Here is a 27,536-nt window from a genome sequence, read left to right as displayed (position 1 = left end):
AGTGGTTTGAAAGTGGTCATTTTATCATATCTAGAATTTTATTTTGGTAAGTCACTATGTAGATGGTCCCTTTAACAACTTCCTTGTGAATGCACTTTCATGCATGTATGATTACGTAGATTGTAAAATATGCACAAAATATGTCTGAATAACAGTGCATTGTGAACAGTCATAACAATACAGCAGAATACCGTCCTCGACATTGAAAGATCCTTATACTTTGCCATAATTAGCTGTTCATAATGAAGTGTCTGACTTCCCGCCATATCCAAGAAACGCTGACTACGTACAATGAAAACCCAAATGTATGTTGGTTGAGATCTAGGGTTGTTGATATTACAATGTGATCACATGAGTTATACTGTACAGTGCTGTCATGTTGAAGTAGAGATCTGTGGCTGGACCTACTGGGCATTTTTATATGATTCGTTTGGCAGTTATATGATCTTGAATTAAATTATTCTTTGCTTGTCATTTTTTTCAATACCCTCTGATAATACATCTTGTAATGAGTGAAGTGCAGAACCTTTTCTCACCAATATTATGATATCATTCTGTTGACTTCATAACAAAGCAAGTTAAAACTACTGTCACAAAATTTACTTCGCTCCAAGCTTACCTGTCTCCACACAACCTTAACACCCTCATTCTACCGTGCCTAGAATGAACTGGTAACCTTTTAACACTGCGCACCCTCTATGACCGGCTCCTCCCGTTGATGCCCTTCCTACTTATTCTACCATCCAAAGTGCCAGCATCGTGGGTTTTTCTGTCTGGATTTTCCTTGTCGTATTCTAGTTTCTCCAAATTTAGGGGGGGTTTTCATGAGAAGGAAAGGCATTGACAGGAGGAGCCGGTCATAGAGGGCCCGCAGTGTTAAACGGTTACCATTTCATTATAGGCACGGCAGAACGATGGTGCTAAAGTTGTGGGGAGACAGGTAAGCTTGTCAATCGTAAATGTCCAAACCAGTAAGTTTTGGGATGTATCTGTTGCACAGTCTAAACAGTGCTGTCAATGTCTTTTTCTGTTCTGCTCTGCTCTGGTTATTATCTCAATACATTACATGTATAGAGATATTGTAACAGTAAGTGGGACTCTCTCTTCTCTTAAAAATTTTTTAGCGTCTTCATATAAAGTTCTTTTTCTCTGGAATTTTCAGAGCAAGCATATATCATATAGGCCAACAAAAGTTACTATTTTTTATTCGAGAATTTTATCTCATTCTATGACTTTTTCACCGATTAATGTCCAAATCGGGCCAATTTGGACCGAAATACAGTTTAAACAACCCATTTTTGCACACGCTCCAAAACTTATATTTTATGAAAGAGAATAGAATTGTCTGTCAACAGTGGTATCGTCTAAGATAGGGTCCTATGTATTATATATTTTATTAACATGTTAAACTTTCATTTGTTGTTTACAGGTAGGTATTAATAAGAATTTTACTAGCTTTATATGACATTTTATGGCTTTTATTTGCTTTATTTGATGTTTAAATGATTTTTCTTTCTTAAAACAATACTGAGCTGCCGCCCCTACTTTTAGTAAAAAGGTCCGTTTTTGATGATTAAGCCCCGCCCCCAAGTCTGTTTTGTAGCAGATTGGCTATGACTCATGGCAGCTACATGTTAGATATACGAAAATGGCTACCCTCGCGACCAATTGTCTGTACTGTAGTTAGGTACGCCAGGTGTAGTGTATTGCATGCTAATTACATATACAAATTCTATACTGCTGAATTCTATGTAGTGCATTTAATTTATATTAGGCCTTCGTTTTTGTAACATCCATTTAAGGATAGTACTGGTGTTCAGGTAGCTTTTCAGAGCAAGGGCCATGATAAGTTTGTTTGATTGCCCTTCATGTATTTTGTATAATTACGTATACACATTCTTGTATTTCTGAAGGCTACTTACTGTAGGCCTAGGCCTAGTGCATTTAAAAATATATATATATATAGGCCTAGGCCGCCTAGGCCTATTAGGCTTTCAGTGATAGCCACATTAGCATTGTACTGGTGTTCAGACAGCTTTTCCTAGGAAGGACCAGGGTAAGTTTGTTGATGGGTACGTATAAAAGAGGAGCCGGCCATAGCATCACAACTTTTATAAGACTATAAAAATTGTATAAGGTTATGTTTTATTTATAAGGATATAAGATGTATAAGGTTATAAGAAGTATGTTTAGCTTTCTTTTGAACCTGTAATGTTTGACATCAAATGTACAAAGAATTAAAATAAAATAACAAAATGGAGAGGAACTGAGGTGGCTATTAGGGGAGGAGGAGGCCACCCATCACTTGCATATAAAAACTTGTATTCTTCTTTTACATTATTTTTTCCAAGTCATAAATCAATGAAATCTTCATATAAGAAAAATTGAGATGGAAAAACGTGGGTTGTTTTGATATCTAGAAGTGGACACAGTTTTGATGGTAGTCACCACTACAGTCTACAGTAACATACAGTAGGTCAATAGGCCTAGCTCTCAAGGCAGGCATCAAGAATATGGTCGAGTTGTTCGCCTCTACTAATTTGGCCGTTGTCATTGACGTCAAACTATATGACCAAAAAGTCCAACAGAGACTGACCCAAGATGAAGGATACCACATAAAAAACAAGTTCTTAAATATTCGATGACATTACTAAACCTTGCAACGTCGTTCTTTTGACTAACAGGCAATGAGCGCTAAAGGCAAGACTAGCAGGATAAAGTGTAACCTGCAGAGACTATTCGTGGCAAAGTAGCAAAAATGCAAGTTATATATTTGTTGTACCATGATTGATATTGATAATTGTAGAGACAGAGCAAAGATTTGAAATTAGGAATCAAAATTAAAACTTCCAGTATTGAGATACTGCGTCATTGATGCTCTTGTATAAGTGTGCAATAATGCTATCCTCCAGGACAATTTAATGCTATTCACAGAGCACTGTACTGTATGTATATACTTTAAGCACAGTGAGCTAAAATTGTGAGGTGACCTTTCTTTAAACTGCTCATGTTACATCATAGAAACCACAATTCCACATCAAAACCACATCATAGAAACCACAATTCATGTTTGCATTCTGGTTTATTCTCTCACATCACCCTGCAAGTATCAGGTTTTAGGTCAATTCTTTGGAACACAATAATTTATTTCTTGAAAGCTTTGTAGGTAAACTCATTGAAATGGCAAGTGTCACTCTTCATGTGTTAAAAAAGAGAGAAAAAAAAATAACTTATATAACAGGCACCTTAAAGTCTTTTGCATTGTCTGGCTTGAAATTCAGCAAATTTGTGTTTACATAAATGTCTTGTTTCTTTAGCAAGGCCAACCAGGACAATGGAATGATATTGAGATCGTCCCATGCAACAGACTGTAAAGTTCAGCTCAAATGAGGTCGTCTAAGCCTGAACAGTCAACACAGCAACTGCCTGCGTGATCGTGCTTCTTTTTTTTTCCTTTTTTCCTTTGCTGATGGCCTTGTTCATTGTGAACCTGCTACCTCACAACAAACGAAATCAAAACCAACCCAAACATGACAACACAGAACTTTGTTCTTGAAAGTATCTCTGGTTTATATTCATGATCATTGATTGCTTGAACTCTCCTTTTAAGCCAACAAAATTTAGCTAAGTGGTCTAGCATGAGAATTGCAATGTTGAATCATTCATGTTCTTGTATTCACTAAGTAATTTATAAAAGTCCCCAGCAAGGGAATAATTTATCCAGTGTCATATCGGAAAATGTATACAATATGAGCCAAATTGCTATACTGTACATGTGCAAAGGTGTAACACAGGAATCATAGTACTTTATAAGAGACTTCAAGAGTGCTAGACAAATTGTGAAAACTCAATTATCCCCTGGCTAGGTACATAGAGACAAACATTTATTTATTTTCAGATGACTGTTAGATCCTCTCCATTGACATGCTTGATACTTTGGAAGAGGCCTAGATGCAAATAGAGGTTGGGAAATGGGTATCCCCTCTCCCAAACAACCCCCCCCCCTCTTAAAATATTATTTAGAAAGATTTCAGTTAGGAGATCAACTCCCTTTGTCAATCAAACTACCAATTGTTTTGATATTGTTAATTGTTTCCATTTGGTATAAGTGTGTAATTTTACTTGATACATTTTCTATTTGTATTTGTATATATATCTGCGATTTCCATCCACGATAATTACGCATTGTCCTCAAATTTATGTCTCGGTGGATTTGTCAATAAGTAAAGGCATATATACTACATGTGACAAAATGTTATGGTTTACATACTGTATGGTGCAACACTCTGCTATGACTTCATCTTTGCATCATATGAAAACTGGTTGGTTGTTGCCTTTTGAAACAAAACAACAATTTGCACATGAGCTACAGTAGTATCATTGTACAGTAGGTAAAATGGTTAAAAGAGTATGACATAGTGCACAAGTCTTGCTTTTGTTCAATTTGTTTATATTTTATTCTCAACAATATAGAGAATGGATATACTATTTTTTAAATCCCAATCTACTAAACTGGTCAGCAAATGCTAAAAATGACCCGAACAATATCCAGCCCCCCTCCCCGCATTTTTTTGAGCTTTTAGCAGGACAGTGCAATGCATAGTACTGGATAAGGTTGTAAATTATATAGTATAGCTGCTCGTATAGCATTTCATGCGCTCATTTGGAAATATCATTACCTAAACAGAAGATTGTCCTTGAGGCCGATAGCACGGAGTGATAATATCTAGTGCACGGTAATACTGAATACCCTTTGAAAAAAAACTCTGAAGCGTGCCAGGAGACCGAGAGGGTATTAATAATTCATATTGAGGCAGTAGTGACGTCAGCATTGGAATTGTCAACACCATCCTACCATAAATCAAACAGGGGGATAATGACAGAAGAGGGAGGCCTGCTTGCTTAAGACGAGAGAAGAGCCAACATTGCTCTACCCTGATGATGATAATGATAAAGTGTTGAAATTGAAGCATTGTTGTGATTACGCCAATAATTGTAGATGATTATCTTTGCAGCTTTAGCTATTAACTGATGAGCATATGGATGCTAATATTCAAATGCAACCTTATAATGGCAGGACCACAGTATAATTATGGTAGCAGCAATTTAACAATACAAATCCCTGTTAAGTACATGCTTGGTGAGCAAAGTTTATACAAGTTGCAACTATTACGGTGCCCATGTTTGTTGTACATACCCTTGCTTTAAGGATAGTACATTAGCCAAACAATGGGAGCTAGAGAGAGGTAGGGTCATGTGAGAAGATGAGGGTTCACTGGGAGAGGGAGGGGTAGGAGAGGGGGGTGGGTATGATGTGAGTAGAAAGGAATTACAATAGCCTCAAAGAAGTAGGTCAAGGTGACAACAAGTTTGAGGACTTGGGTGGGTGTTGCATCTCTCAGTGTAGTTGTTGCCTTGGATTATCCTACAAAATATCTGTTTCTTCCTAAGTTTTGCACCCCTTCCCTTCTTAATTTTCAGATGTTGATTTCCCTATTGTTTCTACTGAAATACAGAATTGTCTCCATTAAACCTGATTTCACATTTGGCATTAATACCAATTTTCACTAACTTACACCTGTCATTGCGACCATATTGGCTAAGAAGTTTTTGATGTTATGCCTGATGGAAACAGGTCATTGCATGTATTTTTAATACAAAACTATAATTGTTTCTTCCTGTTACTTTTGTTTATTGAGGGGGGGGGGGGAGAAGGGGCAGGGGGGAGATTACAATCTTTAAGTCTGTAAAGTGGAGCTTTTTCAGTAAAGTAAACAAGTCAGATGTCATAGGTTCTTACTACTATATTGGCTGTACTGGACTTACATTTCAACTATTTGCTTAGTATATTATTGGTAATTACATTTGCTTTTAATCAGAACTGATCAGAACAGAGAGGGGAGGGGGGGGGGGGGAATACAATCTTAAGTCTGTAAAGTTGAAATTTTTCAGTAAAGTGAACAAGTCAGATGTCATAGGTTCTTACTACTATATTGGCTGTACTGGACTTACATTTCAACTATTTGCTTAGTATATTATTGGTAATTACATTTGCTTTTAATCAGAACTGATCAGAACAGAGAGGGGAGGGGGGGGGGGGAATACAATCTTAAGTCTGTAAAGTTGAAATTTTTCAGTAAAGTGAACAAGTCAGATGTCATAGGTTCTAACTACTATATTGGCTGTAGTGGACTCACATTTCAACTATTTGCTTAGTATATAATTGGTAATTACGTTTGCTTTTTACTATTTGCCTAGTATATTATTGGTAATTACGTTTGCTTTTAATCAGGACCAACTGCAGACACAATAGAAATGGAATCCTTCATAATACACACAACTGCTTCTCATCTGTGTCTAAAAGTGTTTACAACATTGCAGTTTATATTATCACCAAAGATCAACTTTTGACATTCACAGACCTTAACCAACTTTGTATTAAGTATGCAAGAAAACCATCGTAACAAATGCATGCACTGGAAAGGATAAATAAGTATACTGCCTTGCAGGAGTATAATTGCTCCAAGTGCAATATGAGAGCACTTCTATCCACAACTAAATTGCCTCAAATTTGAAATTAAGATAAAAGCTAGACAGAGTTGCTCCATTAAATATCTGAGGCATGAAAGTGCATAGTTAATTAGTTATGCAAATGTATCAGAATCAAGTAATGTCTGCTATTTGTAGTGATCATGTACAAAACAGAACTTTAGTAACTTTGAATGAGAAATCTGCTTCATCGGAAACTTACACCAATATTGTGTAATTTGAGGAAAGAAGTGTCAGTACGTATTTTACTCTTTTCCTTTCTTTTCCTCTCCATCACCCACAGATTTTATCGGAAATCTTCAAAATGACGTTTCTGCTTTGCCGAAGCTTCTTGCTCATCTGCCGTTGCTGCAACCGGACAGTATCCGTGCCAAAGCGGAATACATGAAAATGATTCCCAAAATCTTATCAATGCCCATGAAAGATGGACACCATTACGAGGAGAGCAAACAGTTATTATCATACTTTATGATCCACCCAGCCATTACGCGAGAGGAGCGGGACTCCTTGAGCAAATGGTTTGTCAAACTCGAGGAACATTCCTCCTCAAACCACGGACACTTTTCGCCGGACAATTCGTCGCCCCCATCCCCAAGTTCCACACCAGACGCTGGCAGGCTGGTTCATCAACAGAATGGATGGCTATCTCACAATAATCCATTTTCCTCGTCGAGAGACTCGGGTATCGCAGATACAAGTGGCTCGGCTGACCCTTCAGGAATACACAATACCTTGGAGAACAGAGTATCAGCCCCTCCAGCGGTCAACGTGCATGGTCCGCACAATGAAACAGTTGGTGTGTAACTTTATCTTATAGCTCTGATCATGACGTTGTATTTGCATCTAGTATTTGAGTCAGTTGAAATATATATATATATTTTAATGGGTTCATTTGCTCTTATCTGCCTACGCATTATATTCAAATTCATTGTTTTTTTCAGTCTCACCCAGAGTGTGACTGTTCATAACAGGTTTATTTTGCAAAGATTGCTCATTGAAGCGACATTGTTCTAAGCTGTTGGCTCTTTCACAAATTTATGGGAACAAACAGCATATATCTAATGAATAGGTGAATTATTTATACACAGAAATGTGTTCAATGTATTTTAACTATTTTTACATTGACTGTAGTTTTAAGTTTACCCTTGGGCTTTGCATTGTGGGTAATATTTTGGGAATGAGCCCAAGGTTGTGGTTTTCATTGTTGATATCACTAAAAATGAACACTTGAGTCATAAATTCAAAACTTTATGCTGTGGTAAAAAGAATTCATATTCTTGATCCTCCATCTTTGTATCTTGTTCGATCACTGAGATATCACTAAATATCAAATTGTCTTTGTATTTTTATTCCTTGCTGGAGTCAAACACAATCTTAGGAATCATAATCACACATATCTATGTGTGCCTGTGTTTGGAGGCGTGCATAATTCATTTCTATCATAGATAAACTATGTGATGCCTTGGCTATTAAACATAACTTATGATGCACATATTTGACGAAAGCCATATTATAAGGAAATAGTTAGAATAGGAACAAAGAGGCAAAAAACTTGTTTGTGTACTGTAAATTATTCCCTACAGTGCTGTTCTCACATCAGCGGAGGTAATACAGGTAGCGTTGACAAAGGAACTTGAAGATAGCATGCACACTCATGGTCTGTGTTATATAGAATCCTGTAATTATGGCAACCTGTCAGTAGATGCAGTACTTCCATATTAATGTGATAACACATTTCAATCAATTCTAACAAGCAATTCCTGTCACACAACCACTTCAAACCTTTAGTAAATGCTCACAGTACAGCCGTTGACTACTGAAACCATATAAACCAAGAGATACACCTTGTTTTTGTGTGCATTTGGGAGCATCACTGAAGGTAAAAAGACATGTTACAAATAGTTGCTTGTGTACAGGTAGATAGGTAGGTAGGTTTGTCTTATGAGATGTGTATATAGTGAGAACCACATATAAAGGAGATACACCTTGTTTTGGGTGTATTTGGGAGCATCACTGAAGGTAAAAAGACCTGTTTCAAATAGTTGCTTGTGTACAAGTAGGTAGGTAGGTAGGTTTGCCTTATGAGATGTGTATACAGTGTTAACAGCATATAAAGGAGATACACCTCAGGTTACTAAGCCTTGTACTGTAGCTTTCAAAATAAACTTTTTAAGTGCAGCACCCCTCATCACTTAGCAATTCAACAAGCAGTGAGCAGTGGATTAAACAGATGTAGTTTACATACTGTTGAAACTTGCATCCTCTTGCACAACATTCATTTAAGATGCTGAAAGAGGGAAGATGTGTTTAGAATCCATGCATCATGAATTATTAATCATAATATAGAGTTGTTTGTTACGAGTTCCTGGAAATTGTAGCTTGAAAGGAAGTAACACTAGCTTGCTGAATGTTGTTAGAGCTCATCAAATAGAGTACGATGAGGTGTAATCAGGATTCAGTTGAAAAAAGGCTTTGAGGAATGGGTAGCTCTGGAAAGGAGAGGGCCATGACCTTATAGAGGGTCATTGGGGGTGCAGTGCAAGAATGTTTCCAGTTCTTAGGCTAATAATTATCCCCACTGGTAGATATACAAACCAGTAAGTTTTGGTGTTTCAATTCATAGGTACTGTATGTCACACAGAGATTTTCCCTTCACTCTTTCTATCTGTGAAGAAAAGGAGAAAGAAAAGTCATTAGCTCCTTGTTTAACCGTGACAATTAAATCCCTTTTTTTTTTACAACAAGATTGAAGTTAGTACCGGGTTTGTTCTTTTTAATTCAACTAACTTAAATAAATGAATTAAAGTTATCAGTGGTATTCATTACTTAAATCGATGTTTGGTCAACTGTTACGTCAAGTAAATGAAGTAAACAGCATAATGTGTTGAAAGTTTACAACTCTGTCTATTTCACGATTAATACTAAGGTTGAAAGCGTCTCAGTGACAAACGTGTTAACACGACTGGAATGTATTTCACAATCACTTCCAGATCAATCTCCATTTGGTGCAAAAATCTCAGAAGGTGGCGGTAGTTTGATGAAATGGCAACTTATGAGTAATTCTGGGCACACAAAAAGCTGCTTGAAGAACTCCTCAACTAGGACACCATAAAAACCAGTGAAATAATAGAGCAGAAGATTTTAGCAGAGATTAACAGACCATGATGTTTGTTGAAACTTTCTGTCTTGTGTTGTTTGTCTGCAGAAGGTAACCAAGGCATGCAGCACTTGCCCTCCCAACCAATATACCAAGGCCGGAGAAGTTTGCCAACCATGCCAGGTCTAGGTCTCTCTTCCAACTGGTCCTCTCAAGACGAGCTTCAACCTTACGCTTCGTCACTGCACCCACCCGTAGAACATGCTCCTCTCTCACCGACTTCCTCTGGGAGCAGCACAGAGGCTCACAGCGAGGATGGAGGAGGAGGTGGTCATCCGACCCTGCAAAAGAGAAATAGCTTCTTGGAAGAGAACAGTGGTATGCGAGGTAAGATCAACAGAAAAGTGAATGTTTGTTTGCAGGGGTGGCAGATATGTATACAACAATTAACTGTAATGTAAGTTGATATGATGAAGCTCAAGCATATTAAGTGTGTGTAGCTGATAGAGGACATGAAGGAATGGCATGATAGGGAGGCACTTACACCATATAGAGATTGAATACATCACTGACTGTGTGGTACAATGAATATTCATGAAGAGTATAGGGTGATCTTTTAATAACAGGAAACGGTTTTTATGCAAAGCAGATGACATCATGACAGTGCAGCAAACCATCAGATTGATTTTCATGTTGTTAGGGTTTGAAAATGAAAACATGATTTGCATAGGCTTGAGGTTTCTTAACCAGATTTAGCCAAGGTAAAAGTGAAATTTTAGGTTGCTAATTATTGTAGAAAACAATGTCAGCCCTTTAAAGTTGCAATCGTAATTCATTCATTCACAGATCCCATAGTTTCATTTACAAGGGAATAAATTCTGGGAAATACACAACCCAAAATACTTTGCAGTTACAACTGTCATTTACAATGCTGGCTATGCTCTTCTCTCAGCCCACAAAAGTTGCCAACAATGTTGTTCAAAGTGGCACGGATGTGTTGAGATATTAAAAAATGCTCCATTTATTCAGGTGCACAAATGGGAAACCTACCACAGATGCTCAAGCAATGTTATTTTACCACATTCTGTTTACCCAACAAACACCAGCTGGAATTTTGAATATAACTTGTTAAGATATTAATTATGCCAACCCATCCTCCTCCCCCACACTTGAGTCAGTTTGCTTTTTTTACAAAAGTTGTGCAAATGCTGTGCTCAGTCTGCCTGGATGTTATATATAGGAAGGAAACAGCACAGCTTTGTTTTGACTTGACTGGTTTGTTAACATTGCTTGAATTTGAGTTGATTAATGATCCATCAAAACAAACAATCAGATATAATTAATGGGCATCCTTCCTCTCTTGTCCGGGGCTGGATTTGTTAAAGAAATCAAAACAGAAAGGAGGAAAATATGTTCGTAGACTAGCTGGCATTGATGCTGTATTTAATTGGGGCCTTGATACACAAGTCCAGGCAACATCCAGGTAACCATTTAAATTTGCATATGAAAGAAGCTAGCTCGTAACCAATGAGTTTTGCAAAGGTTATCTGAAATGGGTGTTTATTTACATTGTGACTAATCTCAGGCATGGAGGTACATTTAGCCATGTCTATTGTGTTCTATGAAAATCTTGAATATGGTGCAGGTAGGTGCATGGGGGGGGGGGGGAGGATTGAAGGAATGGGAGGATTGAAGGAAGGGAATGCTTTATAGGATGGTTTTGAAGATGGTAATGACTTCTCTTTATCATTTCAGATGTCCCTGGTTGGCTGAAGAGTCTGAGGTTGCACAAATATAATGGAGTATTTCAACAAATGTCTTATGATCACATGATGGAACTGACAGAAGAAAAGCTAATAGCCACGGTAAGAAATCTGTAGAGAATGAGATGAGTAGGGGTAGGTAAGAGGCATGAATGAGATGAGTAGGGGTAGGTAAGAGGCATGAATGAGATGAGTAGGGGTAGGTAAGGGGCATGAATGAGATGAGTAGGGGTAGGTTAGAGGCATCATTGGGGTACTTGTAGAGAGCCAAAAAAAAAGCCATGTTTTAAAATGGATGCAGAACATTTCAGAAAGGTTGTTATAGCCACAATAAAGAAATCAGAAACATGTGAGGGAATACATAGCTACTTCTTCTATTTGTTTTGGAAATGTTAGTTTCTACAGAGTAATGCATTTAGACCAATAAAATACACACCTTTCAAAATAAACATTTTAAAGCAGCTCCATATAATAAGATTTTTTTCTAAACGTTAAAAGCAGGTAGTTGAAGTTATATTCCTGAGGGTAAATTTTTTCATGTTTCTGCAAATTTCACTTCCATCTTTCCCTTGCTGATGCAAGGGCTAGTCCCTCACAGAGAACGGACTCCACCATCACGATTGCTCGTAGAGACTCATTAGCTCGGAACAAACATTCCCGTTTGAAATACATGCGTTGTCTGTGCTTTCGTTATTTCAGAACATTACTGAAGGTGCCAGGAATAAAATTCTCCGGAAGATAACGAGGCTGAAAGACAGACAGAAGTTGCTGCAAGACTTAGAGAAGGTAATTTTTCGACTACAACAGTCCAAAATGTTGATGATCACCCAGTTGTCAAGTCTCTTGTTGTGTTTTCTTGATTGTATTGTTCTTCGGCTGGGAATCCTACCCATGCAAGCTAGCATTAGTGGAATTGAAAGCACAACTTTCTTTTACCTTAGATCGGAGTGTCTTACTATAATGATCTACCTGAAAATAGAATTTTTTGCAAGATTCCAGACAAAAGCCCTTAGACAGAGAAAGCTACCGTGCGCAGCATATTTATTTCTTCCTGTCCCACTTGTAGAGAACATACACATGTATAGATCCATGCTTGTCAGGCAAGGAGTGAGCACGCTGCTTAATATAGAGATACCGAACAGTAGAAAATTGATGACAGAGCTTTAACACATGAAAGAAAAAGTCATAAAATTTATTATTTTAGATGTTCTTGAAAATTTAAAGTTACTTCACTCCTCCCTGACCCGTCTCTGCTCTGACAAATACACGGAGACTTTCAGAAGCGCTGGAAAATCTCATCTTCAACAACTGGTGCAGGATGACTGCAAAAACATGCAAAAACCAAGACGATTGGGGCAGAAGCTAAACCCTGAGGCAAACTCAGGTTTTTTTTACGTCAGAATGGTAGTCTGTGAAGGAACTAGATGTGGTTGTTGCCCTGGAAGTGGGTCACAGGGGGTACAGTGCTAAAACAATACCAACAGTTACAGGTTAGCTAGATGGGAAAGTGTGTGATTTGCTACATTTTGGAGACGGCTAAGTATCGCCATTGTCAATGCTCCTACTAACATGTTTTGTGCACATATTCTACAGAGCAGTTACAGCGGCAATATTTGCTCAAGGACTTGCAGTGGTTGTAAAAACACTGTTTCAGTATTGCCAAAGTAATCGAGGCTGTTCTGCCCATCTTGACATACAGGAAGTCTTTAAACAGCTATAAACTTAAACCAGCTAGCAGTATAAGAAGACTGACTAAAGCAAAAATTCTTCTTGCTTCAGTGGAATGAATAACATCAGCTTAGTAAAGGCAGCACTGTCTATTAGAGGAATTGCTTTCTTGTTTCTGTGCATGGGGTAGCAACCAAACAATATTGATGAAATATTTGGTTAAGAGAGAAGGAATGTAACTGTCTCTCTTTTGTAAACAGTTATAGTTACAATGGATTTGATGTGAATATCATGTTGCAAGCTATGTAAACAAGACTCAATAGGATACAAGGAAAATGTACAACACAAGGGAAGTTCCCATCTTCACAACTCACAGGAAAAAATCAATTTTATTGGAGCTCCTGTTGAAAATATACTTGAGCTATGGGATTTAGCTGTGGTTGTTGTACACAAAGTAGTGGCTATCCAATCCAGTGTTAGCTCTCACTTCCTGAAGAAATAGGATAGAGCTAATTACTCCGTCAGTCTCATGTGATAAACACTCTTGCAGTAAGGGAATGCACGGGTACATGATTGTGTTTGTTTATGTGTGTGACTCAGACCCACACCAGCCATAATACTGAGGGGCTGTCATGGGATACGTTATCACGTGTACAATGTGATGAGGGCTTACTGTAGTAGGGCACATGATGGTGATTAATTATATGTGTGACTCAGATCCAACCATCAGCAATGATATGGGGGGGGGGGGCTGTCATGGGATATGTTACCACCGGTACAATGTGATGAGGGCTTACTGTAGTAGGGTACATAATGGTGTTTGTTTATGTGTGTGACTCAGACCCACACCAGCCATGATACTGAGGGCTGTCATGGGATACGTTACCACGTGTATAATGTGATGAGGGCTTACTGTAGTAGGGCACATGATGGTGATTGTTTATGTGTGTGACTCAGACCCACACCAGCCATAATACTGAGGGGCTGTCATGGGATACGTTACCACGTGTATAATGTGATGAGGGCTTACTGTAGTAGGGCACATGATGGTGATTAATTATATGTGTGACTCAGATCCAACCATCAGCAATGATATTGGGGGGGGGGCTGTCATGGGATATGTTACCACCGGTACAATGTGATGAGGGCTTACTGTAGTAGGGTACATAATGGTGTTTGTTTATGTGTGTGACTCAGACCCACACCAGCCATGATACTGAGGGCTGTCATGGGATACGTTACCACGTGTATAATGTGATGAGGGCTTACTGTAGTAGGGCACATGATGGTGATTGTTTATGTGTGTGACTCAGACCCACACCAGCCATAATACTGAGGGGCTGTCATGGGATACGTTACCACGTGTATAATGTGATGAGGGCTTACTGTAGTAGGGCACATGATGGTGATTAATTATATGTGTGACTCAGATCCAACCATCAGCCATGATATGGGGGGGGGGGGCTGTCATGGGATATGTTACCACTGGTACAATGTGATGAGGGCTTACTGTAGTAGGGTACATAATGGTGTTTGTTTATGTGTGTGACTCAGATCCAACCACCAGCCATGATATGGAGGGACTGTCATGTGATACGTTACCACCTGCAGCCCCCCAACCAAAATTTTTGGTGAAAATTCTGGCAATATGCTGAGAATTTTTCGGGCACCTACTGAAAGAAGAAAAACTTGCAGTTGTGTTTTTCAATTTTTTGTGTGAAAATTTGGGCAATATGCTGAGAATTTTTCGGGCACCTACTGAAAGAAGAAAAATTTGCAGTGTGTTTTCAATTTTGTGTGTGAAAATTCGGGCAATATGCTGAGAATTTTTTGGGCACCTACTGAAAGAAGAATAATTTGCAATGTGTTTTTTAATAGTTAAACTGATATTGTTATTATCGTTATTATGGTAACGACTTCCCCAATAATTAAAACCAATATGGAAGGGTAATAACACAGAAAATAAAACTAATTTTTTTCGCGCGCTACGCGCGCGTCCAACATATTAATGTGCATATCATATAGTATTCATCGGTTAGTGGCATGTGATGTAATAACCGATTAACGACTATATGATATGCACATTGACATGTTGAACGCGCGCGAAAAATTTGGTTATATATTTCGGGCAAGTCGTTACAGCCCACCAAATCAAATTAGGCTCCTACGCCTATGTGTACAATGTGATGCAATAACTGCACATGATGGAGGTTGTTTACATGTGAGACTTAGGTCCATATCAGTCATTGAGGGGTTATGTATCACTAGGGGCATATGATAGTTTCTATATGTGACTGAGCTCCACACCAATCATGGCACTGAGGGGATATGATAAGAAACTCAATTCATGTTTACCGTGCTATGACTGCTTACTGTAGTAATGGAATGCACTAGCACATGATACAGAGTGTTTATCTCGCATCCAGGCCAGTCATGATATTGAGGGTTATCTTGGGAGATATAATTCTGTCCGATATGTTCATGGCACCTGGAAGTGAAATGTGCCACAAAATAAGCTTGAAAATGTCATTGGAGTTCAGCGATGCACTTTTGATTGGTTTAGTTATTTTGTTTAGTATTAAAATGTGATTTGAGGGGCACATTCATCAGTATATCTCATTTAAGGAGAGCTGGCAGAACTGAATTTCTGTAACAACATTGAAAAGTAACATTTCTAACTTTCTGTTTGAAGGAAACTTTTAAAAGGCAAAAATGGTCGCATAATCATGGCAGTGTGTCTGCTGTGTTGGAAAAACTGCAGAAAATGTTATTGAATTTATTTTGAGCATGGGGGGACTCTTGACTGTAAAGAAGTTGACTCTGGACATTGAAGTTATTACATGGTTTTCATCATAGCTTACTTTTCTGCTATCTAGCATCTTTAACCAGATTGAGGTAGTTTTGTTTACTCAACTTAAAATCTAGTACATTGTGAGTTTTATGTTATAATGCCAGTCATATCTGCTGACATGCCTTAAAAGCAGGAAATATTGCCCCAGTGATACTGGACAATTATATCTCTGATGATTTTGCTTGTTTTCAATCAAATCCATTTATGTGAGAGGGAGTTGCCAGAGGAAGTTGCTCCCCTGCTGCAGTAATTACTTAGTGCAGGTGTGCCGTGATGAGTTTATTTGTTTGGGGCTAAGTGGCAGTAGGGGGAAACAAGAAATGCATGCCAAGAAAAGAAAACAATGTTGGCTGAGAAGGATTGACAGAGCACTGTAATGTATAATAGTCACATGTGAGTTTCATCATCTGTAAAGATTGTCTACATAACCTTCAAGTTTTTGTTTTAGGGGGGGGGTTTGTTTGTAGACTACGAATTACTGAGAGATTTTGAAAATTACTTTTCAGGAGATTTCTTTCCCTCCAAACCATTCCCTTTCCATGCTTTGAAGTAGCGTCAAATTAAAACAAATATATTTATGTGGAGAAAAATGCTCTAAGCAAAGTGGCAGAAAAGAGATCCTATGCTGTTCAAACTTTATATTACTAAATGTAGGAGAGAATCTTATATAAGTGATGAATCAGTAGAACCATAAAAATTTAGGATGAAATCGAAACAAATGAGTGGAAAAATAAATGATGGATGAATACTACAAAGTATTATCAGAGGATGAACAAATGCATGAGTGATGATGACTTGACGTAGAGGAAATGATCAGAATCATATTTGTGCTCTTGCAAAACTGCATTATGAAACCTGTTATGTAATGGAATCTGATTATATAGCAGTGGGTGGAATGAAAAAATAAATTCCCCTCAAAAAGCCTAAATGATTAAATGAATCACTGTTTGTCTCAAAACAACATACATGTTTTCTTTGATATTAGAGATTTGTCTCTGTATTGTGTGTAATTTAAAGAGCTTCCTCTCTATACGGGGGTCTACGTGCATGTTATATAAGCAAACTAAGTGGGTGGATTTTTGCAAAGGTTGAGTGGGTGGTGTGTGATGTATGAGAAGTACATTACACAGAAGCTGACCTCAACATTGAAATGTAATACAGAGAGTATTGAAGTTACCATTCAGTATTGCCTTCTACAATCTCTTTCAGTATCACTGGAAGTGTTTTGTACATTCTGGGTACAGTAGACTGTGTTAGAAGAATCAGTTTCTAAGTTTTAGAACAGTAAACAGATCATGAAGCACAATCTGACACTGACAGGCCACCTTACTTTTTCACTGAAACATTAAAAGAAGGTGATATAATGACATCTCACCAACCTGTCTCCTCTTAAAACAAGTACACTCTATTTGTCTGCACACCACACTATTGGATTTTAACCAAAGTATTCTATCCACACATCTTCCCTGTTAACACTAAGAGCACAAGGTGTTCTACACACAATTGTCAAACCTTTCTGTTTGTATTCACTACAGTTTTAACTCAGATAGGCATTGTGTTCACTAATCTTCACATCAGGATTGCTTATTCTGAATTTGTACGAACAAAACTGGTAGTTAATAAAATACAATTTTGACCCCTGAGATGTTAGTGTGATTAACTGTAAGGTTTTTTAAATTTCTGACTTAGATTTCCTTTTACAGGTTTCAAAAGCCACTATTAAGAACTCTTTCCTCTCATCTTATTCTTTAGATGATTATGGAAGATAAACCCAACACTATCAGGACGGCCCTGAATTCACTCAAAGAGGAGATTGTTGGAACTCCCTTGAAGAGGTGTGAGCCATCCCGAGGGCCAGGCGAAGACAGCAATCAGATGGCACGAGAGACGGATGCTGAGGTACCGGAGGGGGACCTCCCGGGACAATTGATCAGATTCCTCGGCAAAAGTAAGCCATCTCTTCTGATGTCAAAACTGATGACAAACTTCATGGAATCATTTGTTTTAAAGTACTTTCTATGGAATTTCGAAATATAGCTAATAGTTTTAACCATTGTAAGGTGACTAGGTCTCTTCTTGTTATAGTGCATTTGATTTAACTCATTTCCGTTAGGTTTTGCCATACAACTCTCTAAGTAAGGTGCATTATATTTATATGAATATACATTAAAGCAAAAGCACAGGATGCTCCCTCCTTAACCATGCTTCTCAAGAAAGAATTTGTTTCAAATTTGTTTTTATTTATATTTCTTTATGTTGTCCACTGTTCTCTCTCTGAAATAAATCACCACAGAGACTGTCATTTTAATGTCAGAAATCGAAGGCTGTTTTCAATTAAATGTTGCATATTTGTTGCTAAATATTACTATATGTTACTATATATTGTTACTAAACTAAAATTCAAGGATTGTACTGACAGACAAATATTTGATACTTCCTGTTTTAGTCTGCTTGACCCAATTTTCAAAATACCCACAAATATTAAACTAACCCAAGAGTGATGAAGTTCCTTCTTTTAAGTACAAAGTATATCTTGCTATGGTTGTATGATGGTTATAACCCTTTGCTCCTTTTGTGTGTTACAGTGTGTTCCAAGCTTTTGCTGGTGGAGTCGAAGCAACCCGACGCAGAGAGCATGAAGACGTACGTGGAAATTGTAAATAAATATGTCGGACACGAGGCATTTAATGATGTCCAGAAGAAAAGACTGACCGTATGGCGAGACAGCTGTAAACACTTCACCAGTAATCTTTACACCAGAAAACCATCTCTTGACAGGGTAGGAAGAACGTGAGTACAGCAAGCCTTTTTAAACTTGAAAAAAAAATGATTCATTAATTAAGTTTCAAGGTTTATACGTCAAATTTTGAGCAACAAGGATTTTCTGGTGACGAACAGTGTGAAATATTCCACACTGCTAGTTGAAAACCCAACCTCAATATCTTGTCCTTAACTCGAGATCCGGTTGATTGAATGTAAACTATTTTGACTGGATAGACCTTCAACTACTCCAGGAAGTTGGATCGCAGTATAGGGGGTGTGTGATGTCATCTGGGCAAATGCTCTTCAAATGTTTTTCTTAGGCTATAATATTCTTCTTGTTGATTTATCCTTGAAACCTGATACATTTGGAATGTTTGCTTAAATGTCAAAGTTCTCTGTACTAAGAAAACCACAAATATTTCAAAATTTCAAAAAATCATTTCTTTGTGATACATAATGTTCTCTTTAGGGTTTTTTTTTATTCAGCAATTCTTGCTAAGCAATCAACTTCAGCCACTAGAAAATCCTTTTAACGTTAAATGTTGACTATTTCTGAGTCGTTATGAAGATAAAGTAAATGAAGCTCTTCTCTTCAACAAGAATAATTGGCAGACCTCTTTGTTCTTGAAAGGAGTCATCGATTAAATTATAAGCAAAATAGTGCCTGTAAATCACCTGACATTTTGCTTTTCTGTTTAGGGTTTACCGGGAAGAGCTAAACTCTATTCATCCTAGGTTCATCCATAGTTCATTATGTCATAATTCAGTCCATTAGAAAGAATTCAAAAGAGATTTTTGACAGTGTGGTTCTTATGAAAGTGTTTTTGCTGTTTTTTTTTTTGTGTGTTTTTTGGAAAGAGAGCGAAAGGGGAACGAGGGTTTTCCCCTTCCAATAAATGCAGGCTATTAAGAATACAGTAAGTGAAAGTTGTAGAATCGGATGTGCTCTTCACTGACCTTTTGCCTTGTGCACTGTGAGATATGCACATTGTTTGAACAGTATATAGTTTAGCTCTTTAGTTATAAAGTGGAATCTGATCAAAAGTTTGCAAAAACTTTATCAGTTTCCTCAAAAGTTCGGTTGGAATGAAAACATCAGACCATTCAACTTCCTCTAGATTCATCTACACAGGGCATTTGTGGGCAGTTGGTGACAGCATTGTTGATAATAAAAGTCCAATAAAGAATAAACAAGATTATGAACAATAGAATGAACGATAACAACGTAGAGCAGCAACATTCATCACAGTAATTATTTTGTATAACTGTATAAAGGCTTGCTAACATTGCGCAAACAATATGATTATACAACGAAATTAGGAAGTGTACAATGGTTAACCAGTTATGATATTTTGTAAAAGGATAACAAAAGTAAAACGTTTGGATGATATAAGTTACAAAAATTGAAACTTCCGATATGGTGATGTCATACATGGACAACATACATCAAATGGTTCATGTTGTTCACTGGTGCAAATCACTATTAGTTGTGATAAGAAAACTTGGTCATACATACCAACATAAAACAACTTCCTTGTGAAATACTTGAGTTATTTTACAGAGGTTACATGTTACAAAAACCAAACAGAGATTTTTGGATAGTCCATATATATATATATATATATATATATTTATTTATATATATATATATATATATATATATATATATATATGTATTATATATGTATATATATTATGTATATGTGCATATTTCATATACAGAACAAGCCATAAAGTTGGGAATTGAATCAAGCTCTGTAATTACATCTATGGTATCCTGTTAAATAGGGCAGTGAAAGCGCTGTAATTTGGAACAGTCAATGGAAAGTAGCGTGTTAAACATATTGGAGTATTATGGTAAGGTAGCAAGACGTCAGAGTTTCCAGGGATAGTCCCCTGATCTCATGTATCCTCCTTGGATTTAAAAGTGTCCAGAGAAGCAACCCTTGGTTTCGTGTACTTTGAATGCATCATTACAAATGTCTCAGGACAGGAGGTATTCCTGCATTTGAAAAAGATTTGGACAAAATAGATTTTGACAAAATATGTTGATTCTGAAGGATGTATTTCAAAATCTTTGACATTTGACCATCGCATTTGAAACACATTAGCAGGGGAGATGCCCTAAAAGTAACATGAATGTGATGCCCTGAACACTTCCATCTATACTATCATACTATGACGTATAAACTACCGGGTTTGAGGGGGTGGGAGGATGTGTCGTATCAATTCCACAACCATGTGTGAAAGAGAAGAAGATACTTGGTTAATTAGATAGCATCCTCTGTGTACATACTAACAGATGTATATAGGTATCATCTCACATAGTAAAGCGGTGACCATATGTTCTTGTTTCTTCCACTTCATCTGTAGGTGGAGCAACCAAGGTACAACATACCCTAATGAATATGCATTACAGAGGTGTGCATCTACCGGTAGACAGCCTCTCGTCAGACGACATGCTTACCCAGCGACAGCGACACATCCACCCGCTCACATGCAACAGAATCTCCTGCAAGTCAGTGGCCCTGGAAGTGTCTATCGACCCACTCAAAGCGGCCCGGGATACGTTCAGCCTAGACAGGTAAGCCAACTATGTTAATACTAATGTATGCTCAGAAGAAGCTGATCTTATTAATCTGATTAGGGCAAAGGTAACAGGGTTAGCCTTTTGGCATCAACTGCATTGAGAGACTTGAAGAAGCATCATAAAACAAGGAAGTTGGAGACAGAGTTCGGTTATATGAATATTGGTTAGTTTGTAATTGAGTCACTTTATATTTATTAGAGTTTGGGTTCAGCAACATCACTTTAACCGTGACAGTCATGTTACCTTGACATCATTAATAATGACATCTATTCATGCATTGTCCACCAGGTACAACCTCAACGTAATCCTGTGTCCCGGACAAAGTCAGTTCCTCTGCATGCACTGCCACAGGGCTCCAGTAACCCATTCTCGTCCCCTCAGCATCCCCGGCTGGCTAGAGTGGAGACTTCAGTCCTAAATCTAAGGCATCCGGATATCAATAATAGGCAGCTGGAAAATCAACTGGAGGACTTGTGTCTGAGCGTAACGGAACACGCATTGGAAGGTAAATACTAGCAATGACATAGTCACAAGTCCATGTAAGGTCATCTTCATGGCTTGCTGCTTAGATTAGATTTACAATGTGGCAGTTGCAGTCATTTCACCATTAGTAGATTGTGTAATATTCCTTTAGTCTTGTTTTTGTAGTTAATTTTGAGTGTATTATATATCAATGAGAAAAAACACAACTGGTATGTAGGTTTGTACTAAGGTGGGATCTTGTCACTGTTGTAATACTTTTAATTAGAACACTTATGACATTCTTGATGAATATGGTTATCTTCAGCCAAACAGAATTCACATTTCTTGTTTGTCCGCAGTTTTACTATGTCTTTGATTCTGAATCTGCTGATTGTTACCCTGCCAATGCCCCAGTAGAGAACAGCTCATAACAGTAACTGTTCACATTTAATGTACTTTAGTATGCACAATAACTTGTATTTAGTATATATATATATATATATATATATATATATATATATATATATATATATATAAAACTAAAAACAACCTTTGTGATGATTGATGGTAATAAAAACTTGTTTTGGTGACAGAGTTGTCTGAATCAAATAGATCTGTTTATTAATCAGTAGCAATAGTTGCTATCAGTGTTAATACAGTAGAGAGAAGGTTGTTGTATCTTGATCAGTGGCAGTCATCAAAAACAGTCCTTACAATGTGCCAATAAAGCAAATGCCATTACTCCTTTAAAACAAAACAAAACAAAATGACCACATGATTATTTTTTGGAAAAGTAACCTTTCATGTGTCAGCAGCTGATTTTAAACCTTCTTTGAAAGTATACTGTACGGTGATTTCTTGTTATCTCTTTGCAGATGGTCCCGACGACCCGCCGAGCAACGAATGAGTTAAAGTTTCCTAAAGGAATGACCCTGACAGTGTCCTGTAGAACATTTTAGTAATATGGGATTGATTGAGCAAAGCAGGCCTTTTCATTGGCAACAGGAACGGTCCTGTTGAACAGTTTAGTAATATGGGATTGACTGAGCAAAGCAGGCCTTTTCATTGGCAACAGGAACGGTCCTGTAGAACAGTTTAGTAATATGGGATTGACTGAGCAAAGCAGGCCTTTTCATTGGCAACAGGAACGGTCCTGTAGAACAGTTTAGTAATATGGGATTGACTGAGCAAAGCAGGCCTTGTCATTGGCAACAAGAAGTTGACTTTGTTCTAATTTAACTGCAGCTGTTAGATACAGATGAAGGAGTGAGAGACGTACTGTTGATTTGGTTTATCCTCAAATAATGTAACCAGAACAATCTCTGTCTCAGAGCTCCAGACTTTAATCTGCTTATACAGTGTTACCCCTTAGTGCAGGTCACAGCAGTCAGCCTTGCCATAAATGTATTAGAAAGAAGGTGCAGGTGCTTTTGACAGGAGTTCTCTCAACATCTATTGTGATCTGTACAACTGAGGATCTGGAATGAAGTTGTAATGTTCCAGGGTTTCTCTAAAGTCATTTAATGCTTAATTCACACCTTGCTTGTTTTTTTGGATTTTTGTTTTTTTTATCAGGTCCTGAAAAGGAGTCAAATATTTTGTGGACTTAAATTGTAGTTGGGAGTGGAAGCCGACAGGTAGAACGTTTAGTGGTCTGGGATTGTAACTGGCATGAAAAGAAAATGTTAATATTTTTTTTGGATTTCAAGCAATCTCAAGCTTATTCTATTCTGTGACATGAAGCTTGCATTCATGAAGTTATCAAAGACTTGGAATTAGTTGAGTTCACTCTGACAAAAGTAAGCCCATTCATTTCATAGACATACATACATGAAGTTTAAATTCCTCAGCCTTTGGCTCCAACCTGTGGTGCTGATAGCTGGCACCAACCTGTGGTGCTGATAGCTTCCTGGAAGCTAAGAACCTATCAAGATGATACACACCACCGTGAAAAAACCTGGATGTTTGAAGTCACTGCAACTCAAAGACAAATATGTCAATATGGTTTGCTAACATGATACATACCAAGGGGTCATATGTGAATCCTGTATGAATGCCAACTTATTATTGTGGTATTTACATTGCTTTTTGTCTAATGGTAATTATTTCTACTTAACAAACACCTGTTTGAATGTTCTATATTATTGTTACTACGGGAGTTGTTAATGACTGTAGTTGACTTTGACAGATTGTCTGCAAACACCTGTCAACATCTTTGTTATATCCTCTGAATTAAGTGAAGGCAGGTTCTTCAAGCCATCTAGAGGTAAATGATATGGAAGGTTTGTTCACATGATTCATTGATGTGATGCACCTGCTAACAGAATAACAGTGTGAGAGGTTTTATTGTTACCATATCAGGTATGAAAGTTGATATTTCTGTAGATATTAAAGCAGCTTAAAATCACTGAATCTAACTGAATGGTGTTTTTTAATAAGGTCATGACAGTAGGTTTTGTCCTTTCTTTCTGAAATAGGAAAACTAATGTTTTGCAACATTAGAGGACCTTGTGTTGAACTTTGTACTGAAATCTGACGTGTCAATATCTCACTGTAACTAATATCATTGCTGTTTATCAGAAGACATTGATTGGTGGTTTTGTAGACCAAGCAAGAGCTCTTATAAATCATATCAAAGTAAAAGGAGCGACTTGGGATATTTTTGTGACACAAATTGCTTATTTTCCTTGTTTAGAATGTTAAAATTTGGGATCCATTCTTTAAGTTCATGAGCAGAATAGTCAGTAAATGTTTTGAGTATTTGACAAAAGTTTGTCAGATTTTGTTAATACAAGCAATTTGTTTATTAAGTTGTTACAAGTAATTTGAAGTGTCACCTGTATTACAAAATATCGGTAGCTTTGGTCTGATATAAAAGATGCAGAAATTTGTCTTTTGGATGCGTACTTTGATATTCGTGGTGTTACCTACCTTTGCTTGCTGTGATGGTTGGTATAATGTTTAACACACAATCTCTGACAAGTAGTCTATGCTTGGAAGAAACAGTATAAGAGACAAATTATGCAAAGCCAACTTAAAAATTGTGCCAGCAGTACAGTCAGTCTTGAGAAGACATTTTGAAGTTTCTTCTTCTTCTTCTTCTCTAGTTTTTCTTCTTTCATTGTAGTGATTCTGAAATTTGGAACAGAATTACACCAAGAGGCTCGTGTCTTCATGTGTTTATATACTCGTATTGTATCTGTGTGATCTATCCAGGCCGGTAATTGGTTCAATTTCCTTATCTGTTTTTCTATTTGTTATAACTATTTGATATATTTTGTGCCGGTCACTGTACACTATGTGTATATTTAATACTTTGCATGGATGTGTGATTTTCTATTCATCAAACTCTATTACTATAGCCTTTATAATCGTTATTCTAGTGTGAGTCACAGATTGTGTGTCACAGATTGCTGTAGCCTGCACCGAGCTACTGTCACAGGGTATCAATTTATCAGTTGGAGACTTTGTGACATCACATCATTTCGTCACCATGGGCCATGTATAATCAATAACTGTTTAACCGTGAAATATTTCCAGACCAAGTGGGAGCAGATTTTGTAAGAAACAATCAAAAGTTGAACGCATATTCTTTATCTTCTCAACCAGGTTGATAACGTCTCTTATTATCTCTTCCACCAGGAAATGTAATGGTTAAAATTCGAAATTTGTTTGTGATTTGTAATCGAAGGATTATTGTAATATACTGGAATCATTGTAGCCTGCAAGGCTAGTTCTCTCAAAACTTTGAAAATTGTATGTCAGTAATATTCTCACCTGTTACATTCACACATCCATTGTACTATTACAAAACCCATAGCAGCCAATTCTGTTATCAAGGATTTTCTGGCATTTGAGCATGGTAAAGTTTAACAAACTATTCGAACATTGGGATAACATCATAAGATGATTTGAATCATTACATATTGAGGACATGACGACATTTTTCTGAACTGAAGAAGAAGACTGTTGAGAGATTGATTATGTTACATTGTACAAGATGTGTTTTTTTATACAAGCGGAACTATTTCTTATTCATTACTTAGACGACAATGTATCATAGTGGTTAGGCTAAATCTACCGCTGGGTTGTACTGAAAAACTAACCTGAAGTAAAGTGTCAGTGCAGAAGGGATCAACAACATATACTAACGATAGTATGAAAGTTATTGGACATGATACCAATGGTGTATGATTGCAGAAGGGATCAACAGCATATACTAACGATAGTATGAAAGTTATTGGACATGATACCAATGGTGTTTTGATGTTAACATGGATGTTCAGGTGACCAAATATGCTTACTCTAAACTAATATTTTGTTCTGAAATGTCTGGATTTGAGAGGAGATACTTTCATGTTCAGAGGCAGGACTCCTTTGAACTAGTGTTGTTGAAACAGGCATTTATCAACACTTGTTTATTACAACTGTAAATAGGCTGATGCAACGGTATTTTTTTTTCTTGTACCCAGGCTGGTTCCGTTATCTTTTCATTTCAGTGAGATGATGATGTTTTTGACTATGAAAAGTACATTACAGTGAGGTTATTTTCTTGGTGATATAAATTAATCTTTCTCAAACTCCTTTTCTTTCATCTATGTCTCTCTCCTCACATTCTTTCATATTACCACCACCACCACCATGATCATTAATCATAGCATTGGCTATTGATTAGTATGTCTAAGCAAGAAACCTTGCTCTTTAAACAACATCCATGTAGGTTGTTTACAGCACTATAATCATACAGTTATTGTTTTATATTTAACCATCAGACCAGCAGTAGTCTGTCCAGATACACTGTTACATATCTGGTATTGCTTTATACTGTATGTGGAGGTGAGGGCTAGTTGTGAAGATTTTCATGTTTTATGTGATAATTTGCTTGCATCACATTGTCATAAATTAATTCCGTAGATAATGTTGTTACACTGATGTTACGTCATTTCACAACTGCCCGATAAATCTGTTTGTCCCAAGTTTGATTTATATCAGTTTATTAATGCTTGGTTATTATCTGTAATTATTTTTTTCTATTCTGATGTGAAAATAGTATGCATTTGTTTTTGAATGTTTTCTTTAGAACTCCCCACTCCAAGATAATAGTAGTATGGAGAGGTTAAATCAGTTTAAACAGATGACTTCAAGTTGACCTTTGAAGATCTTTAAGCATGTTTGATACATGAGACCGTGAGTCTGTGACTCCAAACTATTTTGTTTTTCTTACACAAACAATGAATGTGGAACATTCTATTTACATTAAACTATTCCATGGCAAGGTAATAAATGCTACTCGAAAAAAGTTCATTTCTTTTCTTTCTTTCTTGTTTATTGTTCTTTTCTGAAGTGTTTCTACTTCTTTTCTGAAGTAAACCACTTTTGTACATGAATGTTCAAATCTGTTCAATTCACATGATTTTATCTTTTATATAAAAGTCAATTTCAGAGTGTATGGAATATCTTCAAAATTTCAAATTAATTAATGATGTTAGAAAAGTTTAAGAGGTAAAGCAAAGAAAATGAGTTGCATTAAATTGGAAACCTTGGGAGTTTGTTGTAAAAGTCAAAGATCCACAAACAAAAATAGCCAACACGGAGTGACAAATCATTTCATGAATGAGCAGGTTGGACCTTCATGTAGGTCAATGTTTGAACATCATGTTTGAACAGAGAAAGAAGGGTGCACCCTTTTGTGTGGTCTACAATGTTCAAGGCAGCTCGTTTGAACACATAACATTAAAATTGACAACATGCACAACTTTATAAATTCTGCCAAAGATTTTGGCATGATAATCC

General features: G+C 37.1%; 1 protein-coding gene across 5 annotated transcripts in view; it reads left to right on the top strand.

The window, feature by feature from the left end:
• LOC139970464 (protein Smaug homolog 1-like) overlaps positions 1-27,047 on the top strand; it is a 43,188-nt gene extending 16,141 nt beyond the window's left edge. For all 5 annotated transcript variants that reach the window (XM_071976202.1, XM_071976205.1, XM_071976203.1 and 2 more), the window contains exons 3-11: positions 6,833-7,345; positions 9,755-10,033; positions 11,402-11,511; positions 12,109-12,195; positions 17,681-17,876; positions 18,514-18,718; positions 21,065-21,275; positions 21,570-21,786; positions 22,619-27,047. In XM_071976202.1, coding sequence (XP_071832303.1) covers positions 6,833-7,345; positions 9,755-10,033; positions 11,402-11,511; positions 12,109-12,195; positions 17,681-17,876; positions 18,514-18,718; positions 21,065-21,275; positions 21,570-21,786; positions 22,619-22,650 — 1,850 coding nt within the window. In that variant the 3' untranslated portion in view covers positions 22,651-27,047. The remainder of the gene's footprint in view (positions 1-6,832; positions 7,346-9,754; positions 10,034-11,401; positions 11,512-12,108; positions 12,196-17,680; positions 17,877-18,513; positions 18,719-21,064; positions 21,276-21,569; positions 21,787-22,618) is intronic.
• Positions 27,048-27,536: the final 489 nt, after the last annotated feature.

The sequence above is a fragment of the Apostichopus japonicus genome, chromosome 8 (genome assembly GCF_037975245.1).
Source record: "Apostichopus japonicus isolate 1M-3 chromosome 8, ASM3797524v1, whole genome shotgun sequence".
In the NCBI taxonomy this organism is placed as follows: domain Eukaryota; kingdom Metazoa; phylum Echinodermata; class Holothuroidea; order Aspidochirotida; family Stichopodidae; genus Apostichopus; species Apostichopus japonicus.
The sequence above is the reverse complement of the archived record's forward strand: the minus strand, read 5'-3'. Positions and strand labels throughout refer to the sequence as shown.